Source organism: Macaca mulatta, chromosome 19 (assembly GCF_049350105.2).
Source record: "Macaca mulatta isolate MMU2019108-1 chromosome 19, T2T-MMU8v2.0, whole genome shotgun sequence".
NCBI classification, from domain to species: Eukaryota; Metazoa; Chordata; class Mammalia; order Primates; family Cercopithecidae; genus Macaca; species Macaca mulatta.
Window position 1 is genome coordinate 13,714,453 of NC_133424.1, and position 18,639 is coordinate 13,733,091.

The 18,639-nt window shown below is 55.6% G+C and overlaps 2 protein-coding genes and 1 pseudogene across 6 annotated transcripts; 1 reads left to right on the top strand and 2 right to left on the bottom strand.

The window, feature by feature from the left end:
• Positions 1-2,300: 2,300 nt before the first annotated feature.
• STX10 (syntaxin 10) lies at positions 2,301-9,690 on the bottom strand. 4 transcript variants are annotated; one of them, XM_015122994.2, is made up of 8 exons: positions 9,568-9,690; positions 9,157-9,326; positions 8,910-9,004; positions 8,449-8,511; positions 3,522-3,629; positions 3,011-3,113; positions 2,820-2,914; positions 2,301-2,727 (listed from the first exon to the last, which is right to left on the bottom strand). In XM_015122994.2, exons 1-7 carry the CDS (start codon positions 9,600-9,602, stop codon positions 2,826-2,828), a joined length of 663 nt encoding a protein of 220 aa, XP_014978480.1. In that variant the 5' UTR covers positions 9,603-9,690; the 3' UTR covers positions 2,301-2,727; positions 2,820-2,825. The 4 variants fall into 4 exon arrangements, with proteins under 4 accessions (XP_014978480.1, XP_077832688.1, XP_077832687.1 ...); XM_077976562.1 differs by having other exon boundaries at positions 3,007-3,113; positions 8,910-8,998; positions 9,147-9,326; NM_001261693.1 differs by having other exon boundaries at positions 2,644-2,727; positions 3,007-3,113; positions 9,568-9,608.
• Positions 9,691-9,840: 150 nt separating this feature from the next.
• Positions 9,841-14,282, top strand: IER2 (immediate early response 2). Of its 2 annotated transcripts, XM_077976563.1 has the most exons (2): positions 9,841-9,981; positions 12,324-14,279. In XM_077976563.1, exon 2 carries the CDS (start codon positions 12,567-12,569, stop codon positions 13,236-13,238), a length of 672 nt encoding a protein of 223 aa, XP_077832689.1. In that variant the 5' UTR covers positions 9,841-9,981; positions 12,324-12,566; the 3' UTR covers positions 13,239-14,279.
• Positions 14,283-17,231: 2,949 nt separating this feature from the next.
• LOC718276 (large ribosomal subunit protein uL11 pseudogene) lies at positions 17,232-18,022 on the bottom strand (annotated as a pseudogene).
• Positions 18,023-18,639: the final 617 nt, after the last annotated feature.

An 18,639-nucleotide genomic window follows, 5' to 3' on the forward strand; every position in this document is an offset into this window, starting at 1 on the left:
AATCCTGGGCAACACAAGAAAAAAAATTTTTTTTCTTTTTTTTGAGATGGAATCTCACTCTGTTGCCCAGGCTAGAGTGGCATGATCTCGGCTCGCTGCAACCTCCACTTCCCGGGTTCAAGCCATTCTGCCTCAGTCCCCCTGGGTAGCCAGAATTACAGGCACCCACCACCATGCCCGGCTAATTTTTGTATTTTTAGTAGAGACAGGGTTTCACCATGTTGGTCAGGTTGGGCTTGAACTCCTGACCTCAGGTGATCCACCCGCCTTGGCCTCCCAAAGTGCTAGGATTACAGGCATGAGCCACAGCACCCGGCCTTTTGTTTTTTTGAGTCGGAGTTTCACTCTTGTTGCCCAGGCTGTAGTGCCATGGTGTGATCTCGGCTCACTGCAACCACCACCTCCCAGGTTCAAATAATTCTCCTGCCTCAGCCTCCTGTGTAGCTGGGATTACAGGCATCCGCCACCACACCCAGCTAAATTTTGTACTTTTTTTAGTAGAGATGGGTTTCTCCATGTTGGTCAGTCTGGTCTCCCAAAGTGCTGGGATTACAGATGTGAGCCACCACACCTAGCCTAAAAATATACTTTTCATTAGCTAGGTGTGGTGGCATGCACCTGTACTCCCAGCTCTTTGGGAGGCTGAGGCAGGAAAATCATTTCAACTGGGAAGGTCAAGGCTGCAGTGAGCTACGATGGCACCACTGCACTCCAGCATGGGCAACAGAGTGAGATCCCATCTCAATAGAAAAAGGGAGCTGTGACTCTGTCAAGTTTACAGCATCACTGGCTCGCTCACTCAGTGCCTGCCTGTGCCGTGGCTGATCCCTCAAGCCCCAGAAACACATCCCATACACACACACTCCACAACGCATTCAGAAGAGCACTCATACGTTGGAAGAAAGAACATAAAAGATCTGCAGGGCGTGGTGGTTCATGCCTGTAATCCCAACACTTTGGGAGGCTGAGGCAGGTGGATCACCTGAGGTCAGGAGTTCAAGACCAGCCTGGCCAACATGGCAAAATCCCATCTCTACTAAAAATACAAAAATTATCTGGGTGTGGTGGCGGGCGCTTGTAATCCCAGCTACTCGGGAGGCTGAGACAGGAGAATCACTTGAATCCGGGAGGTGGAGGTTGCAGTGAGACAAGATTGTGCCACTGCCCTATAGCCTGGATGACGGAGCAAGACTCCGTCTCTAAATAAATAAATAATAACATAGAAGCCAGGCACAGTGGCTCACACCTATAATTCCAGTACTTTGGAAGGCTGAGAGAGGAGGATCAGTAGAGCCCAGGAGTTTGAGACCAACCTGGGCAATATAGGGAGACCCTGTCTCTACAAAAATAAAATAGCCAGGCGAGGTGGCATGCACCTGTGGTCCCAGCTACTTAGGAGGCTGAGGTGGAAGGCTGCCTTAAGCCCAGGAGTTCCGGGCTGCCGTGAGCCATCATTGTGCCACTGTACTCCCATCTGGGAGACAGAGTGAGAGAGACCCTGTCTCAAACAAACAAACCCAAAACAGGCCAGGCACGGTGGCTCATGCCTGTAATCCCAACACTTTGGGAGGCCGAGATAGGCGGATCATTTGAGGTCAGTTCAAGTTCAAGACCAGCCCGGCCAACATGGCAAAACCACATCTCTACTACAAATAAAAAATTAGTTGGGTATGGTGGAGCATTCCTGTAATCCCAGCTATTCAGGAGGCTGAGGCATGAGAACCGCTTCAACCCAGGAGGCAGAGGTTGCAGTGAGCCGAGATCACGCCATTGCACTCCAGCCTGGGTGACAGAGCGAGACTCCATCTCAAAAATAAAAATAAAAATAAAAAGATCAAGAGAACCTAAGCCATTAAAAAAAAAAGATTCACCTGGGCGTGGTGGCTCATGCCTGTAATCCCAGCACTTTGGGAGGCTGAGGCAGGCAAATCACTTAAGGTCGGGAGTTTGAGACCAGCCTGGCCAACATGGTGAAACCCCATCTCTACTAAAAATACAAAAATTAGCTGGGTGTGGTGGCACATGCCTGCAATCCCAGCTACTTGGGAGGCTGAGGCAGGAGAATTGCTGGAAACCAAGAGGCGGAGGTTGCAGTTAGCAGAGATCGCACCACTGAACTCCAGCCTGGGTGACAAGAGTGAAACTCTGTCTCAAAAAAAAAAAAAAAAAAAAAGGAATCCGGAACACGCACACGTGCACAGACACACTGGGGCACTTGTGCAAGCACTGGCTTAGAATGGGAGTCCCAATCAGGGCTCAGTCACGCATTTGCAGTCAACACACACCACACGACACAAATACGTATAAAAAAGGCTGACGTTTTATTTCCAGGTTGGCACATGTGTAAGGCACAGGGGTGAATGGCTTTGGGGTCCCGGAACTGGAAATGGAGAGGGGTGTGTCTGAGGTGACGCTGCCTCTACCACCCCCTAAGTGCACTTGAGACAGGACCAGTGGTGGTGGTTTCGGCCCAGGGTCCTGAAGGGTACCACTGGCTCTGGGGGGGAGCCGTGGGGACAGTTCCCCAGGCAGGAACCTCTACTTTCCAGCTACCCAGGAGGGACCCTCTCCTCCTAGGGGGCTAGGCCAGCTCCAAAGTGCTTGGTGGCTCCCCAGGCTTAACGGACCAGCCTGCCAGGGAGGGCTGGGGTCAGAGAGAGAAAAGTAAGATAAGAACGAGGAGAAGCACCCCCACCAGCACGGCGATGGCACACCACTGTCGGCGGTCTGGGAATGAGAAGATCAGAGGTCACCGGGGGAGAGGGTACCACCTACAACCTGCCCCCACTAGGACTGACCTCGGCCCCGAGGGGACTCACCACTCGTCATGTGGGATACTTTGGCCAACTTCCTGAGGACCCCGTCCATGCGGGACTGGGTGTGGTCCATCTCTTGGGCGAAGGCATCCAGCATGCTGCCAAGAACAGGATGGCATCAGCCCCAGACGGCCCAGACACACCAGGGTGGCCGAGAGACCCTGGCCCACCCCCAGGGTCCTGGCCTCACATGCCCTGCTCGTCCAGCTCTTCCCCAACGCGGCCGGACATGTGCTTCAGAACCTGGATGCTCCCAGACACCATCTCCAGCTGTTGATCCTGTTCGTCCATGATCAGCTGCAGAGCGAAGGGGTGGGAGGTGCTGTTGAAAAGGACCCCAGAAGGCCAGGTGCGGTGGCTCATGACTGTCATCCCAGCACTTTGGGAGGCCGAGGCAGGTGGATCACTTGAGGCCAGGAGTTCAAGACCAGCCTGGCCAACATGGTGAAACTCCAACTCTCCTAAAAATATAAAAATTAGCCAGGCATTGTGGTGGGCGCCTGTAATCCCAGCTGCTCAGGAGGCTGAGGCAGGAGAATCGCTTGAAGCTGGGAGGTTGCAGTGAGCTGAGATCACGCCACTGCACTCCAGCCTTGGCAACAAAGCAAGATTCCATCTCAACAACAACAACATAAAGGGACCTCAGACCTCAGATCGGTCTGCAAGACTCTCCCCTCCCTGGATCCACCCCACCGGCCCCAAAACCTGCTGTGTGGCCTGCTGCTCTTCGATGTAGCGAGACGTGGCCGAGACTGCACTGGCATCCAGCAGGTCGCTGAGTGACTTCTGGGGAGCTGGCTTGCCTGCCAGGATCTGCAGGGGCACACAACATAGGCTCGGGGAGGGACCCCAACTCCCAGAGGGGCATGGGGGACAAATCCCCACAGTGGTGAGTCAGGGAGGCAGACTCTGGGGCAGGAGAGCCTGCATTCCCCACTCACCACTTACTAGCAAGGTGACCCAGAGACCCCGTCATTTGACTTCCTTGTGCCTCAGATTCCTCATCTGTAAAATGCAGAGAACAGGATGGGCACGGTAGCTCAGGCTTGTAATCCCAGCACTTTGGGAGGCCGAGGCAGATGGATTACAAGGTCAAGAGTTTGAGACTAGCCTGGCCAACATGGTGAAACCCCATCTCTACCAAAAATACAAAAAGTAGTCAGGCGTGGTGGCGGGTGCCTGTAATTCCAGCTACTCGGGAGGCTGAGGCAGGAGAATTACTTGAACCTGGGAGGCGGAGGCTGCAGTGAGCCAAGATCACACCACTGCTCTCCAGCCTGGGTGACAGATTAAGACCTTCTCTCAAAAAATAAAAAAATAAAATAAAAAATAATAACATAACATAACATAAAATAACATAAAATAAAAAAAATACCAGGTGTGGTGGTGCACGCCTGTAATCCCAGCTACTTGTGAGGCTGAGACAGGAGAATCACTTGAACCTGGAAGGTGGTAGTTGCAGTGAGCTGAGATCACACCACTGCATTCCAGCCTGGGTGTCAGAGTGAACTTGCCTCAAAAAAAAATAAATAAAATGGGAAGTTTTCTGGGTTGAAATGAGGATTTAAAGAATTAATTCAAAGGCCAGGCGTGGTGGGTCAAGCCTGTAATCCCAGCACTTTGGGAGGCCAAGGCAGGCGGATCACAAGGTCAAGAGATCAAGATCATCCTGGCTAACACGGTGAAACCCCGTCTCTACTAAACAAATACAAAAAACTAGCCAGGTGAGGTGGCGGGTGCCTGTAGTCCCAGCTACTTGGGAGGCTGAGGCAGGAGAATGGCGTGAACCCGGGAGGCGGAGCTTGCAGTGAGCTGAGATCTGGCCATTGCACTCCAGCCTGGGCGACAGAGCGAGACTCTGTCTCAAAAAAAAAAAAAAAAAAAGAATTGGCCGGGCGCGGTGGCTCAAGCCTGTAATCCCAGCACTTTGGGAGGCCGAGACGGGCGGATCACGAGGTCAGGAGATCGAGACCATCCTGGCTAACACGGTGAAACCCCGTCTCTACTAAAAAATACAAAAAACTAGCCGGGTGCGGTGGCGGGCGCCTGTAGTCCCAACTACTCGGGAGGCTGAGGCAGGAGAATGGTGTGAACCCGGGAGGCGGAGCTTGCAGTGAGCTGAGATCCGGCCACTGCACTCCAGCCTGGGCGGCAGAGCGAGACTCCATCTCAAAAAAAAAAAAAAAAAAAAAAAAAAAAAAAAAAAAAAAAGAATTAATTCATGGGGGACACTTAGAGCAGTACCCAACACATAGTAATGCTAGTAAATGTCACATTTTACTATTTATTTATTTCGGGGGGATTTTAGCTGGGATTACAAGTACCTGCCACCACATCTGGCTAATTGTTGTATTTTTAGTAAAGATGGGGTTTCCCCATGTTATCCAGGCTAGTCTCGAACTCCTGACCTCAAATGATCCACCCGCCTCGGCCTCCCAAAGTGCTGGGATTATAGGCGTGAGCTACTGCACCTGGCCCAACAGATGTTTGTTTGTTTGTTTATTTGAGACAGCGTCTTGCTCTGTCACCTAGGCTGGAGTACACTGGTGTGATCTCGGCTCACTGCAACCTCTACTTCCCGGGTTCAAGCAATTCTCCTGCCTCAGCTTCCCAAGTAACTGAGATTATGGGTGTTCACCACCACGCCTGGCTAATTTTTGTATTTTTTGTAGAGACAGGGTTTCATCATGTTGGCCAGGTTGGTCTTGAACTCCTGACCTCAGGTGATCCACCTGCCTCGGCCTCACGAAGTGCTGAGCTTTTAGGTGTGAGCCACCATGCCCGGCTTCAACAGATGTATTTTAGAGTTTGGACTTCAATTCCCCCAAGGCAGCACATCTGGAAGGCATGTGGGCACAGCTATGGGATGACAAACTGGTAGGACCCTCCCTGACCCCATGTAGGCTTATGAGGGACAGAGAAAGGCTGGTGGTTCTCAACATATGAAAAATATCAACAGAGAACACCAAGAGAAAAGGTAGACTGACAGGGGTGGTTGGGAGAAACACAGACACACACACACACACACACACACACACACACACACACACACACACGGCAGGCACATTACAGAGAAAATTGGCGGATATGAGGATATGACGGGGGGAAATGCAGATACACTCAGAGGCCAAGTGCACGCACCCAAATAGGTGAGGTACATGCACAGATGAAAAGGTGGGGGCAGATCACCTGATGTCGGGAGTTCGAGACCAGCCTGGCCAACACGGGGAAACCCCGTCTCTACTAAAAACACAAAAATTAGCCGGGCATAGTGGCACACATCTGTCGTCCCAGCTACCCGGGAGGCTGAGGCAGGAGAATTGCTTGAACCCGGAAAGTGGAGGTTGCAGTGAGTCAAGATTGCACCACTGCACTCCAGCCTGGACAATAGGGCAAGACTCCGTTTAACAAAAAAAAAAAAAAGGAAGCTGGCCGGACGTAATGGCTCATGCCATTTGGGAGGCCAGCACTTTGGGAGGCCAAAGCTGGTGGATCACAAGGTCAGGAGATCGAGACCATCCTGGCCAATATGATGAAACTCCGTCTCTACTAAAAATACAAAAATTGGGCCGGGCGCGGTGGCTCAAGCCTGTAATCCCAGCACTTTGGGAGGCCGAGACGGGCGGATCACGAGGTCAGGAGATCGAGAGACGATCCCGGCTAACACAGTGAAACCCCGTCTCTACTAAAAAATAAAAAAAATATAGCCGGGCGAGGTGGCGGGCGCCTGTAGTCCCAGCTACTCGGGAGGCTGAGGCGGGAGAATGGCGTAAACCCGGGAGGCGGAGCTTGCAGTGAGCTGAGATCCGGCCACTGCACTCCAGCCTGGGTGACAGAACAAGACTCCGTCTCAAAAAAAAAAAAAAAAAAAAAAAAAAAATTGGCCGGGCACGGTGGCTCACACCTAATCCCAGCACTTTGGGAGGCCGAGGTGGGTGGATCACGAGGTCAGGAGTTCAAGACCAGCCTGGCCAAGATGTTGAAACCCCATCTCTACTAGAAATACAAAATTTGGGCCGGGCGCGGTGGCTCAAGCCTGTAATCCCAGCACTTTGGGAGGCCGAGGCGGGTGGATCACGAGGTCAGGAGATCGAGACTATCCTGGCTAACATGGTGAAACCCCGTCTCTACTAAAAATACAAAAAACTAGCCGGGCGTGGTGGCGGGCGCCTGTAGTCTCAGCTACTTGGGAGGCTGAGGCGGGAGAATAGCGTGAACCCAGGAGGCAGAGCTTGCAGTGAGCCGAGATCACGCCACTGCACTCCAGCCTGGGAGACACAGCGAGACTCTGTCTCAAAAAAAAAAAAAAAAAAAAAAAAAAGAAATACAAAATTTGGCCGGGTGCAGTGGCTCAAGCCTGTAATCTCAGCACTTTGGGAGGCTGAGACAGGCAGATCACAAGGTCAGGAGATCAAGACCATCCTGGCTAACACGGTGAAACCCTGTCTCTACTAAAAAAATACAAAAAACTAGCCAGGTGTGGTGGCGGGCACCTGTAGTCCCAGCTACTCGGGAGGCTGAGGCAGGAGAATGGCATAAACCCAGGAGGCGAAGTTTGCAGTGAGCTGAGATCCGGCCACTGCACTCCAGCCTGGGCGACACAGCGAGACTCCATCTCAAAAAAAAAAAAAGAAAAAAGAAATACAAAATTTAGCCAGGCATTCTGGTGGAAGCCTATAATCCCAGCTACTCGGGAGGCTGAGACAGAGAATGGCTTGAACCCGGGAAGCGGAGGTTGCAGTGAGCCAAGATCACATCACAGCACTCCAGCCTGGGCAACAGAGCAAGACTCCGTCTCAAAAAAAAAAAAAAATTAGCCGGGCATGGTGGCATGTGCCTGTATTTCAGCTACTCAGGAAGCTGAGGCTGGAGAATCACTTGATCCCAGGAGGCGGAGGTTGCAGTGAGTCAAGATCGCGCCACTGCACTCCAGCCTGGCAACAGAGCGAGACTGCATCTCAGGAAAAAAAAAAAAAAAAAAAAAAAGGAAGCTATGCGCAATGGCTCATGTCTGTAATCCCAGCACTTTGGGAGGCTGAGGCGGGCAGATCACTTGATGTGAAATGTGAGGAGTTCGAGACCAGGCTGTCCAGGATGATGAAACCCTACTAAAAATATAAAAATTACCTGGGCATGGTGATGGGCACCTGTAATCCCAGCTACTAGGGAAGCTGAGGCAGGAGAATCGCTTGAACCCAGGAGGCGGAGCTTGCAGTGAGCTGAGATCGAGCCACTACACTCCAGCCTGGGCAACAGAGCAAGACTCCATCTCAAAAAAAAAAAGAGTAAAAGGCAGGCATGCGTCCTGGAAACAGCTACAAACAGGACAAATGGCATGGAAGCAGAAAGCAGATAGGTACACAGGCCCCCAGCCGTCCCCTGCAACAGGAAACCAGTATAGACCCAGAGGAGACAGTAGAGAGGAACCCATGGACATATACACACAGAGAAGTTCAGGTGCACACACCGAGAAAGTGCAGGCAGGTAGACAGCAAGAAGACAACTACACACAGAGAGGACGGGCACTGTCGCAAAAGGGACAGGCGAACACATGCAGAGGGATCTGGCTTGCACTCAAAGGCGTGGTCACCCCCAGGCGCTCAGGTGGACCGAGTGGGTTAGGAAGGCTTACCTCTCTGTTATTCCTCTCCAAAAATGCTACGGCTGTTGGGCTGACCATATGGTCCTTCATTTCCTGGAAGTGAGGACAGCATTAGGGAGGAAAGACACTCAGGCCCGGCGCGGTGGCTCACGCCTGTAATCCCAGCACTTTGAGAGGCCGAGTCGGGTGGATCACCTGAGGTCGGGAGTTCGAGACCAGCCTGCCCAACATGGTGAAACCTCGTCTCTACTAAAAACACAAAAATTAGCCGGGTATGGTGGCAGGCACCTGTGAAGTCCCAACTACTCAGGAGACTGAGACACGAGAATCGCTTGAGACCGGGAGGCGTATGTTGCAGTAAGCCAAGATGGCAACACTGTACTCCAGCCTGAGCGACAGAGACTCTGTTAAAAAAAAGAAAACAAAACAAAACAAAACAAAAAAGACACTCAAACCGTCCCCCACTCCCCGCCTGCAGGACCTTTCCTGACCTGGACTGCCTCTCGCATCCGCTCCACGAACACCTTTCTCTCCTGCAGGTCCCCGGCCGGGAGCTTGAACTTGCCTGGGTTGGCTTCCACTATACGTGGGCTGAGAGTCAAGGGTCAAGGCCAGAGCCAGATAGCATCATCATCCCCCTCCCTAGGGGTCTAGCCCTCCCCGAGGGCGGGCTCCCAGGCCCCCTGCTACCCCAGTGAGCTCTCCCATGCCACCCCCCGCCACAAAGCCCCAGGATATCGATGGTCTCTTCCAGGTCCTCGAGGTCCCACTCGATGCTGCGCAGGCCATTCCGTAGCTCATTGGTCGTCCAGTCCAGCTCCTCGCGTCCGACCGCCGCGCTTTCCTGCAGAAGCTCGCACCAGCGCTGGTATAGCCCGCGGGCCGTGTTCACCGCCTTCTGCACCTCGCTGCGGGCAGGGGCACGGCGGGCGCAGCTGGGGGCAGGCGGTCCTTCCGCCTGCCTCTGCCCCCGATTGCAAACCCAAACGCATGGGGGACTCCGGAGACCCCCACATACCCCTGCGTGCGCCTCCCACTTTGCACCCCGACGGCCTTGCCTAGCCCGCCGGGCACGCTGGAGCCGGCACCCGGGCACTAGCTGGATTGGGGACGGAGCACCCTCCGCCCTCCCCCGTCGTGGTCACTCACCCTCGGACTACAAAAAAGGGGTCTTCGAGAGACATGTCAATCCCCTTCCCCCCAGGCCGAAACCCCCTCCCGGCCTGGGTTCGCGGGCTGGTTCTCTCCCAACCCAGGAGAACGCGCCACCACCCCCGCCCCCCGTCACGCCACCATCGAGAGCGGGACCGCCAGGGCAGAAAGAGAGGCCTCGGAGGCCGGACGTGCGGACACTTCCGCCCTCTCTGCAGCCATCTTGGTTGTGGGCAGAGGCAGCTTCCGGTACGCATGCCCCGCCCCTTCGCCCTCTTGTGCCGCACCGTAGGGAGCGGTGTCGGAGTTCTGGCTGGGCCTGTTCGGGTCCGAGTTCGGAATCTCGGTTCAAGGCTCAGTTCCTCGGATTGTTCCTGCTCAACCTCAGTTTCCCTTCCAGGCACGGGCAATGTAAATAATGGTAGCCTCCCTTATCTCTGGCGGCTGGGGACTATGGCTGGGGAAGGGGCTCATTCGATTGGTTGAACGTTTTCATGGACTCCCTGAGCTGGCACCTGGGAGATCGTCCCAGTCCAGGGTCCCGAGTGTCAGGTTTGGGCAAGGTTTGGGGGAGAGGTGGTCCTTCCTTCTCCCTGCCGGGGCGGGGCGAGGAGCGGGCCTGCTCCTGCGGGGAGTTCTGCCGCATTCTCCAAATCTCTCTTTCCTGAGAAGTGGGCAAGCTGGGGGCACCTCGAGGTCGCCTTGGGGCGAGGTGGCCGTGAGTGGGGGTCCCAGATATTCCAGGGGCGGGGGGAGGTCACCTTCGAGAGCGTGCGTGGAGGTGGGTGTCTTCAGAAGCGCGGATTCTTTCTGGGTGAGAGCCTGGGGGTCGCGGGAGGTATGGTGGCTTTGAGGATGGTCTCCAGGGGGGCCCTCTGTGTGGGGTCTCCGTCTGGGTACGGGCCAGGAATATCAGCGAAGGGACTCAGGGTCGTCCCTATGTGTGACAGTGGCGCTCTGTGTGTTGAGGGGTGAGGGAAGCTTCGGGAAAGCACTTTTTTGAGTGGTAGGGGGCCTGGTCTCCCCTGGAGGGTGGGCGGGTTATCCGAGGGAGTCCTCAGAGGGTCGCCCCCTTGCGCGTCAGAGTTGCTGCGTGGGGTCTCAGAGATAGCGCCTGGGCCGGGTAAGTCATTGTGGGGTCTCCGTGGTAAGGTTAGTGGGGCGGGGACGGGGGCGTCTTCGGCAGGTCGTCGCAGTGTGGCACCATCGTTGAATGGGGACGAGTTTGGGAATGGTCTTTTAAGGGGGAATAATTTTTGAGTTCCCACCGTGCGGGGGGAGGGCGGGACGGGAGGGTGCCCCAAGGCCTGAGAAGATCAGTGTGGGGCAGGGGTCAGGGATAACCTGGGAGGGGGCCTTGTATGGGGGAAATAATTGGGAAGGGGAGAGATGGGATGAACGGGGTCTCAGCGGGTCGTCTCTTGTGTATGTAGGGTCGTTCTGTAGCGTCTCTGGGAGATGGCCTTCGTGGGAGCCCTCCGGTCGCCCCTACCCGCTGCGGGGTGCTTTCCTGGCGTCACGCCTTCCTGGCCCCTGGAGGGAAGGAAGTGAAACTCTCCTCCCCACCCACATGGCTGGAATGCGAGTCAGGAAGCCTGGGGCTCCAGCTTGCTCCGGCTGGCTAGACGGGGGATGGGAAGGGGCGAGTCCGGAGCGCAAAGCCCCGCCCCTCGCCCCCCCGGAAGCCCCGCCCCCGCTTGGTAAGGCGATCACGGGCCCTTTCCTAATATGGGCAACCGGAAGCGGCCCGCGCGACTGTCCTACGTCACTCCGTCCAAATTTAGTTGTGGAAGTCAGCGGGCGCTGGTGGCGGGAAGGCGCCGCGAGCCAGTGCGGGCGGAAACGGGAGGCGCACCACCCCTTAAAGGGCCCGCACCAGGAATGAATGGAGCCATTCGAACAAGTCTGCATCCTTTTTTTGGAGGAATTGCAATTAGGATTTATTGGAGAGACGGCGCGTAGCGGAGGGTAGGGCGGAGGTTTTCTATTTGCTGTGTCTCTGCATTGCTGGGTTTCCAGCTCCCAACCGAACCCCGCCTCCCGGAGCGCGGAGGCGGAACTCGTCCCCCCTTGTCTGGGGGGCGGCAGCCACGTGTTCACGGGGACTGTCGTGCGCGCCGGGTTCGCAGCCTTGCGAGCTCTAAACCCACCCATGGAGCTCCTGTCGCAGGAGACTGCGGGGGAATGGCTTGGTACGAATCACGGGAACCCGCAGCGGCTCACCGCCTACAAGCAAGGGCTGTCGTACGCTAGAGACCGAAGAGCTGGAGGCCCCAGTGGCCTCCTTTCACAGCAGTAGCAAATATTGTTTGTCTAGTAAATATTGGCCCAGTGACTGTGCCTTGGTTTCCCCATTTGAAAGAAGCAGATAGAACAGTATCCTCCGAGGAGTGGAGGCTGCGGTTCGGTGAATTACGGATAAAAGGAGAGCTCTTAACCTAGCCTGGCACGTAGTAAGCGCTGTTAGCATGATTATTGGTGCAGAAGACACTCATGGTCAGGCTGGAACCCAGGTCTTTCCCTGTGTGAAGGGAAACTTGCCACCCACGACCCACTGGGGCCTCCAGACGCGAGCATGTGGGTAGGCCCTGAGCCCCATCCCCGGCCCCCCTTCCTTGGGCCAAGGCGCTAATGCATCGGCGGGGCCGAGAGAAAGGAGCCCACCCAGAGAGCTCAGCGTGGAGTGGGGGGAAGCTTCGCCAGGGTTCCCGTCCCCTTTCCCTGCTGGGTAAATCGCATTCTGTCGCTTTAAGGAGTGTTTGGCCGCGACGAGTTGGAAAGCCCGGATGCGTCCTTCGGTTGGGCGGGGTTTCTCAGTGACGTCACTGGGGGTATAAAAGGGCCTGGGTGGCGGGCGCCCGGGCAGAGCGTCCTAGCAGTGTCACCGCGTGGGTTGGTTTGTGGAGAGAGGCGTGAGCGAGCTCGTTGTCCGGAGTGCACCTGCTGCCTGTTCTGTCCGTCCCGGGAGCCCACGCCGCCGTCGCCGTCGAGTCGCCATGGAAGTGCAGAAGGAGGCACAGCGCATCATGACCCTGTCGGTGTGGAAGATGTATCACTCCCGCATGCAGCGCGGTGGCCTGCGGCTGCACCGGAGTCTGCAGCTGTCGCTGGTCATGCGCAGCGCCCGGGAGCTCTACCTCTCGGCCAAGGTAGAGGCCCTCGAGCCCGAAGTGTCCTTGCCGCCCGCCCTCCCCTCTGACCCTCGCCTGCACCCGCCCCGGGAAGCTGAGTCCACGGCCGAGACAGCGACCCCCGACGGTGAGCACCCGTCTCCGGAGCCCATGGACACGCAGGAGGCGCCGACAGCCGAGGAGACCTCCGCCTACTGTGGCCCGCGCCCCGCCAAAGTCAGCCGCAAACGACGCAGCAGCAGCCTGAGCGACGGCGGGGACGCTGGACTGGTCCCGAGCAAGAAAGCCCGGCTGGAAGAAAAGGAGGAAGAGGAGGGGGCGTCATCCGAAGTCGCCGATTGCCTGCAACCGCCCCCGGCGCAAGCGGAGGGCGCCTTTCCCAACCTGGCCCGCGTCCTGCAGAGGCGCTTCTCCGGCCTCCTGAACTGCAGCCCCGCGGCCCCTCCGACGGCGCCGCCCGCGTGCGAGGCAAAGCCCGCCTGCCGCCCGGCGGACAGCATGCTCAACGTGCTCGTGCGGGCCGTGGTGGCCTTTTGAGGACCCCGAGCGGCGCTGCCAGATCCCAGAGCGCGCGTCGAACCGTCGTCCGGAGGGCGCAGACCCGAGACGAGGCCACCCCCCTCCATCCCGGGGGTAGCGCCCGCGAAAACCGTGGAGAGAAGCCGCCGCCCGGGCTGCTGAGAGGCCCGGAGAGGGACTCTGTCCCCGGGGAGCCATCGCCTTCAGTGTGCAGCGACGGCACCGAGGAGTCTGAGCCGGGGGCGCGGGCGCCTTCCGCAGAGACCTGCGCCCAGAGGTGCTGTCTTAGTGGACTGGGACGTGAACCTTTCGCTCTCCTTCTGGACTGGGAGAAGGGAAGCTTGGGTTTTTGTTTTGTATTTTTGTTTTGTTTTGTTTTTTAGATCTCAGGGTCGGACTTGATTTTGTACTGGGGGCTGTGGTGGCCCTTTTCAAGGTTTTTCAAGAGTTGGTTTTGCGTTTCCAACCTCGGAGAATTCCAGGCACTCCCCTTCCCCCTCCACTGACATACTTGTGTAAGCGGTCATCGTTGCGTCATGGGGCAGGCGTGGGGAGCTTCCTGTCGCCTTGCGTGGGTGTGGGGCCTGGGAGGAGGGTCTGGGGCGTGCACCCGCCCTGGGGAGTGGGGAGGAGAATGGCCTGAGTCACTTCACCCCCGCGTGCTGCTGGTTAATGTCCCGCGCCTCTGCACCTTCGGGTGAGAGCGGGGGCTGATCTAGTTTCACATTCAAGTTTTTCTCATCTGCATTAGAGGTGCCCAGTAGGTTCCCAGGTTTCAGCGTGCCCCTCCCCCAGACACGGACACAATCATCCCAGAAGTTCCTGGTCTGAATCACGAGAATGTTGGAGGGGTGGGGGTGTCAGTGGAAAGGCATAAAGCTGAGCTGAGGCCAGTTGCTGGTGAAACTGGGCCAATCTGGGGAGGGGAATACCTTTGCCAGGGAGTTCCTGAGGGTCTGTTTTGTTTACCCTTCGTGTGGTGAATTCTTTTTAATTCCGTCTACCTGGCGTTTTGTTAGAAATGTCAGATAGGAAAATAAAGACCATTTGAGTAAAAAAGCCGGTGCTGTCTGGTTTTCTGCTCTGGTGGGGGAGGGGCGGGGTTAAAGGGTCAGGGGCTGGCGGCGGCTCGCTGGGGCCCCAAGAACCGGTCTGACCGGTTACCACGTGGGCGGGAGAGGGCTGGGCCCTCTTTTCCTTGCCCGGGCATTCCCTAACTGGAGCCCCGCCCCCTCCAGATTTGGGGGTTCCCTTGAAATTGTCCTACAACTCCGGGACAGGGAGGTCGGGGCTTTCTGAGTTGAGACGATAGTACTAAACAGTGCCCCAAGCGGAGCTGGGGACTTATCGCCCTTTGAAGCCTTGAAAGGTGGTCGATCTCTCCCCCCGCCCCCACCCCGAGACCAAACTGAATCAGCTGCGGCCGGGGCCCTACAGCCTCAGGTGGAGCTGAGTGGGTGAGCTTTGAAGGGCTATTTATGCCCCAATTCCCGTATCTTCCTGGAGAAATCGCTTTGTGGCTTAGGCGGGGACGTGCAGCCTCAGTTTCTTCATCTGTGAAATGGGCCTCTAAGCAGTGTCTCCACCCGGCTTTAGGTTTTTAAAAATGCCCATTACAGCCCTAGTTATTTGCTTGGGTGACTCCCCAGCTCTAGAATAACCACCCTGAAAGGAGAAAGCCCTTTCAATGTCCCCCACGTATGTTTCGGAGTGGGGTTGTAGGCGTTGCCCCAGGGCGAAGGGAGGGGGCCTGTCGGGAAGACAAAAGAGTCGCAGGTGCGGGGAGTGGTGGCGGCGGGAGGCGCCGGGAAAGCACTCGCCCCGCCCCCCCGACGGCTGGCTCTGCCGCCGCAGGCTTCCCATGACCCCAGGGGAACTGACCCCGTGGCCGGAGTGTAGAAGGAGGGGCAGACCGGCCTCAAAACGTCTGCTGGTGGAATCTGGGAGCTTTGGTTCCCCTTCCGCCCAACCCACACCCCCTTTCCCCTCCTGTGTGGATTGTGAAGGAGCGCTTCTCACCGTTCTCCTCCAGCCAAGCTCGCCCCCACGGCTGCCTGATTCTTTCCTGGGAACACGTGGGGGGACTTTTAAAAGGCGCCACCTACTCTGATTCCTGACCCACCCAACTCCCCCAGGGGACGTGGGGGCATTGGAGCCCCACACCGCAGGCAGTAGCTCAATGCACCCACGTCGGAGTTACTCCCCCGCTAGCGTGGCGCGGCTTGGGGAAGTCCCGGGCCGCTGGGGAGGGGGCCTCGCCGCGCATCCTGTCGCAGGAACCGCCGGGCCCTTCCTTCCGCGGGAAGCGGCTTGGCCGACCCCCGCCCCCGCCCGGGCCTTGGGGGTTTCCGGTGCCCGGCCGCCGTGGAGCTGGGGACTGAAAGTGATGGGACGGAAGATGGGGCTGGAACAAACACCCTACAGACACATCCCCTTGAGACACACCCATCCCCAAGACCCCATTGGACCCATCAGAAAAGGCAGCATTGAACCTTGTCACCGCAAATGACATCGGTGAGGCCTGGACTAATTGATTGGACACTAGCTGTGAAAACTAAAAAGGTCACCCATCCTGTGACCAGCAGGTTCCAGCAGGGAACCCCAAGCCTGCAGCAGGAGACTCCAGAAAGGTGTTTGCTGCTGGCTTGTACTAAATTGGCACAAATTGCATACAGCACAGCCTATATGCCCATCCTCCCAGATGGGTTCTCCCTAGAGGATAAAAGGCCCGAGCCAGACAGAACTACACACACAGGCCACACAGATAACTCGGAACGAGAAACATGATGCTGAGTGACAAAGGCCAGCTGCAGGAGTGGGGTAAGAAGCACCTATTCCGGGCCCCTCCGTGGCTCATGTGGCTCACGCCTGTAGTCTGAGCACTTTGGAAGGCTGAGGTGGGCGGATCACCAGAGGTCAGGAGTTCGAGACCAGCCTGGTCAACATGGTGAAACCCCATCTCTACTAAAAATACAAAAATTAGCCGGGCAAGGTGGCAGGCACCTGTAATCCCAGCTACTCCGGAGGCTGAGGCAGGAGAATCGTTTGAACCCGGGAAGCACAGGCTGCAGTGCGCTGAGATCGCACCACTGCACTCCAGCCTGCGCTACAGAGGAAGACTCTGTCTCAAAAAAAAAAAAAAAAAAAAAAAAGAAGAAGAAGAAGAAGAAGAACATTCTGGAGGGAGACAACCAGGTCTACTTTCTTGCTATGCAGCCTTGAGCAAGTGAGCAAGTCACTTGACCCCCTCTGGGCCTGTTTCCCCAGCAACGTATTGGGGACAGTAATAGTCCCTGCCTTTTAGGTTTGTTGTGAGGATTGAGATACTGCATGTAATCCTTACAACAAACCTAGCAGAGTGCCTAGCACATAGAAGATGCTAAATGTGCTGGGTGCCGTGGTTCATGCCTGTAACCCCAAAAATTAAGGAGGCTGAGGTCGGAGGATCACTTGAGGCCAAGAGTTTTCAGTGCAGTCATGGCTCAAAGTAGCCATGTAGCCTCGAACTCCCAGGCTCAAGCAATCCTCCCACCTCAGCCTCCCAAAAAGGTTAGACCACAGGCTCAGGCACCATGCACAGCTAATTTTTTTTCCTTTCTTTTCTTTCTTTTTCTCTCTTCCTTCCTTCCTTTCTTTTTCTTTCTTTCTCTTTCTCTTTCCCTCCTTCCTTTTCTCTCTCTTTCTTTCTTCCTTTCTTCCTTTTCTTCCTTGCTTGCTTGCTTTCGACTGGAGTCTCTCTCTATCAACCAGGCTGGAGGGCAGTGGCTTGATCACAGTTCACTGTGGCCTTGAGCTCCTGGGCTCAAGCAGTGCTCCCACCTCAGCCTCCGGAGTAGCTGAGACTACGCCACCACACCCAGCTAATTTTTTTTTTCTTCTTCTCTCTCTTTTCTTTCTTCTTTCTTTTCTTCTTCTTCTTTTTTCTTTTCTTTTTTTCTCTTTTTTTTTTTTTTTGACGGAGTCTCGCTCTGTTGCCAGGCTGGAGTACAGTGGCACAATCTCCGCTCACTGCAACCCCCGCCTCCCGGATTCAAGCAATTCCCCTGCTTCAGCCTCCTGAGTAGCTGGGACTACAGGCGCATGCCACAACGCCTGGCTAATTTTTTTTTTTTCCTCCAGTTGTCAAATGACCCTTTATTGAAATATTTTTCTTTGCGCTTCTTAACTGGCTGGGCATTCCACAGCACCACTGTTGATGTCATCTATGATGTCATGAGGGTGGCGGCCATCAACATTACAGCCCACAGACTGGGCAGTCTCCAGGATCTCTTTGATGGTTCCAGAGAACTCTCTGGCTAAAGATCGGTGCCGCATCTGTCGCGTAATGTTGACGATTTCATCAAAAGCAATATTCCCATTGTGTTTAATGTTTTTTTGTTCCTTTCTATCTCTTGGTGGTTCCTTGAGGGCTCTGATGATCAGGGCAAAGGCAGAAGGCACCACCTGAATCTGGGCTTGTCTGTTCTGAATGGTCGGTTTCACTGTCATCCTCAGGCCCTTCCAGTCACCCGTTGCCTTGGCAATGTCATTACCAAGTTTTTTTGGAGACAGACCCAGAGGACTAATTTTGGGGGCCAGTGCAGAAGTGGCACCCACTTCACACCCCTGGTGTGCCTTAGGTATACGAATTTGATCTTGTTGGTGTTGAACTTTGGCAGCATGGTGGAATTGGCTGATGTCAGAAGAACCTGGATTCTGGATGACCGAAGAAAGTTGCACCTTGGTCTCCTCCAAGCCGAAAGCCCAGCTAATTTTTTTTTGACACGAAGTCTCACTCTGTCACCCAGGCTGGAGTGCAGTGGCACAATCTTGGCTCACTGCAACCTCCACCTGCTGGGTTCAAGCAATTCTCCTGCCTCAGCCTCCTGAGTAGCCGGGATTACAGTCATCCGCCACCATGCCTGGCTAATTTTTGTATTTTTAGTAGAGACGAGGTTTCACCTTGTTGGCCAGGCGGGTTTCATCTTGTTGGCCAGGCTAGTTTCAAACTCCTGACCTCAGGTGATCCACCTGCCTCTGCCTCCCAAAGTCCTGGGATTACAGGCATGAGCCACTGCACCTGGCCGGAATTTTTTGTATTTTAGTAGAGAAAGGGTTTCACCATGTTGGCCAGGATGATCTCGATCTCGACCTCGTGATCCACCCGCCTCAACCTCCCAAAGTGATGGGATTACAGGCATGAGCCACCGTGCCTGGCTCTTTCTTTTCTTTTAACAGGGCCTTGCTCTATTGCCTAGGCTGGAGTGCAGTGGCCCAATCTTGGCTCACTGCAACATCTTCCTAACACGTTCAAGAGATTCTCCCACCTCAGCCTCCTGAGTAGCTGGGATTGCAGGTGCACACCACTGCACCTGGCTAATTTTCATATTTTTTATAGACACAGGGTTTCACCATGTTGCCCAGGCTGGTCTGGAACTCC

Coding starts and splice junctions, on each gene's coding strand:
- STX10 (NM_001261693.1), bottom strand. CDS start 9,602: ATGTCTCTCGAAGACCCCTTTTTTGTAGTCCGAGG. Junction 9,005..9,156: donor GGACCTGGAAGAGACCATCG/ATATCCTGGGGC, acceptor CTCTCAGCCCAC/GTATAGTGGAAGCCAACCCA. Junction 2,728..2,819: donor AGTATCCCACATGACGAGTG/GTGAGTCCCCTC, acceptor TCTCATTCCCAG/ACCGCCGACAGTGGTGTGCC.
- IER2 (XM_077976563.1), top strand. CDS start 12,567: ATGGAAGTGCAGAAGGAGGCACAGCGCATCATGACCCTGTCGGTGTGG.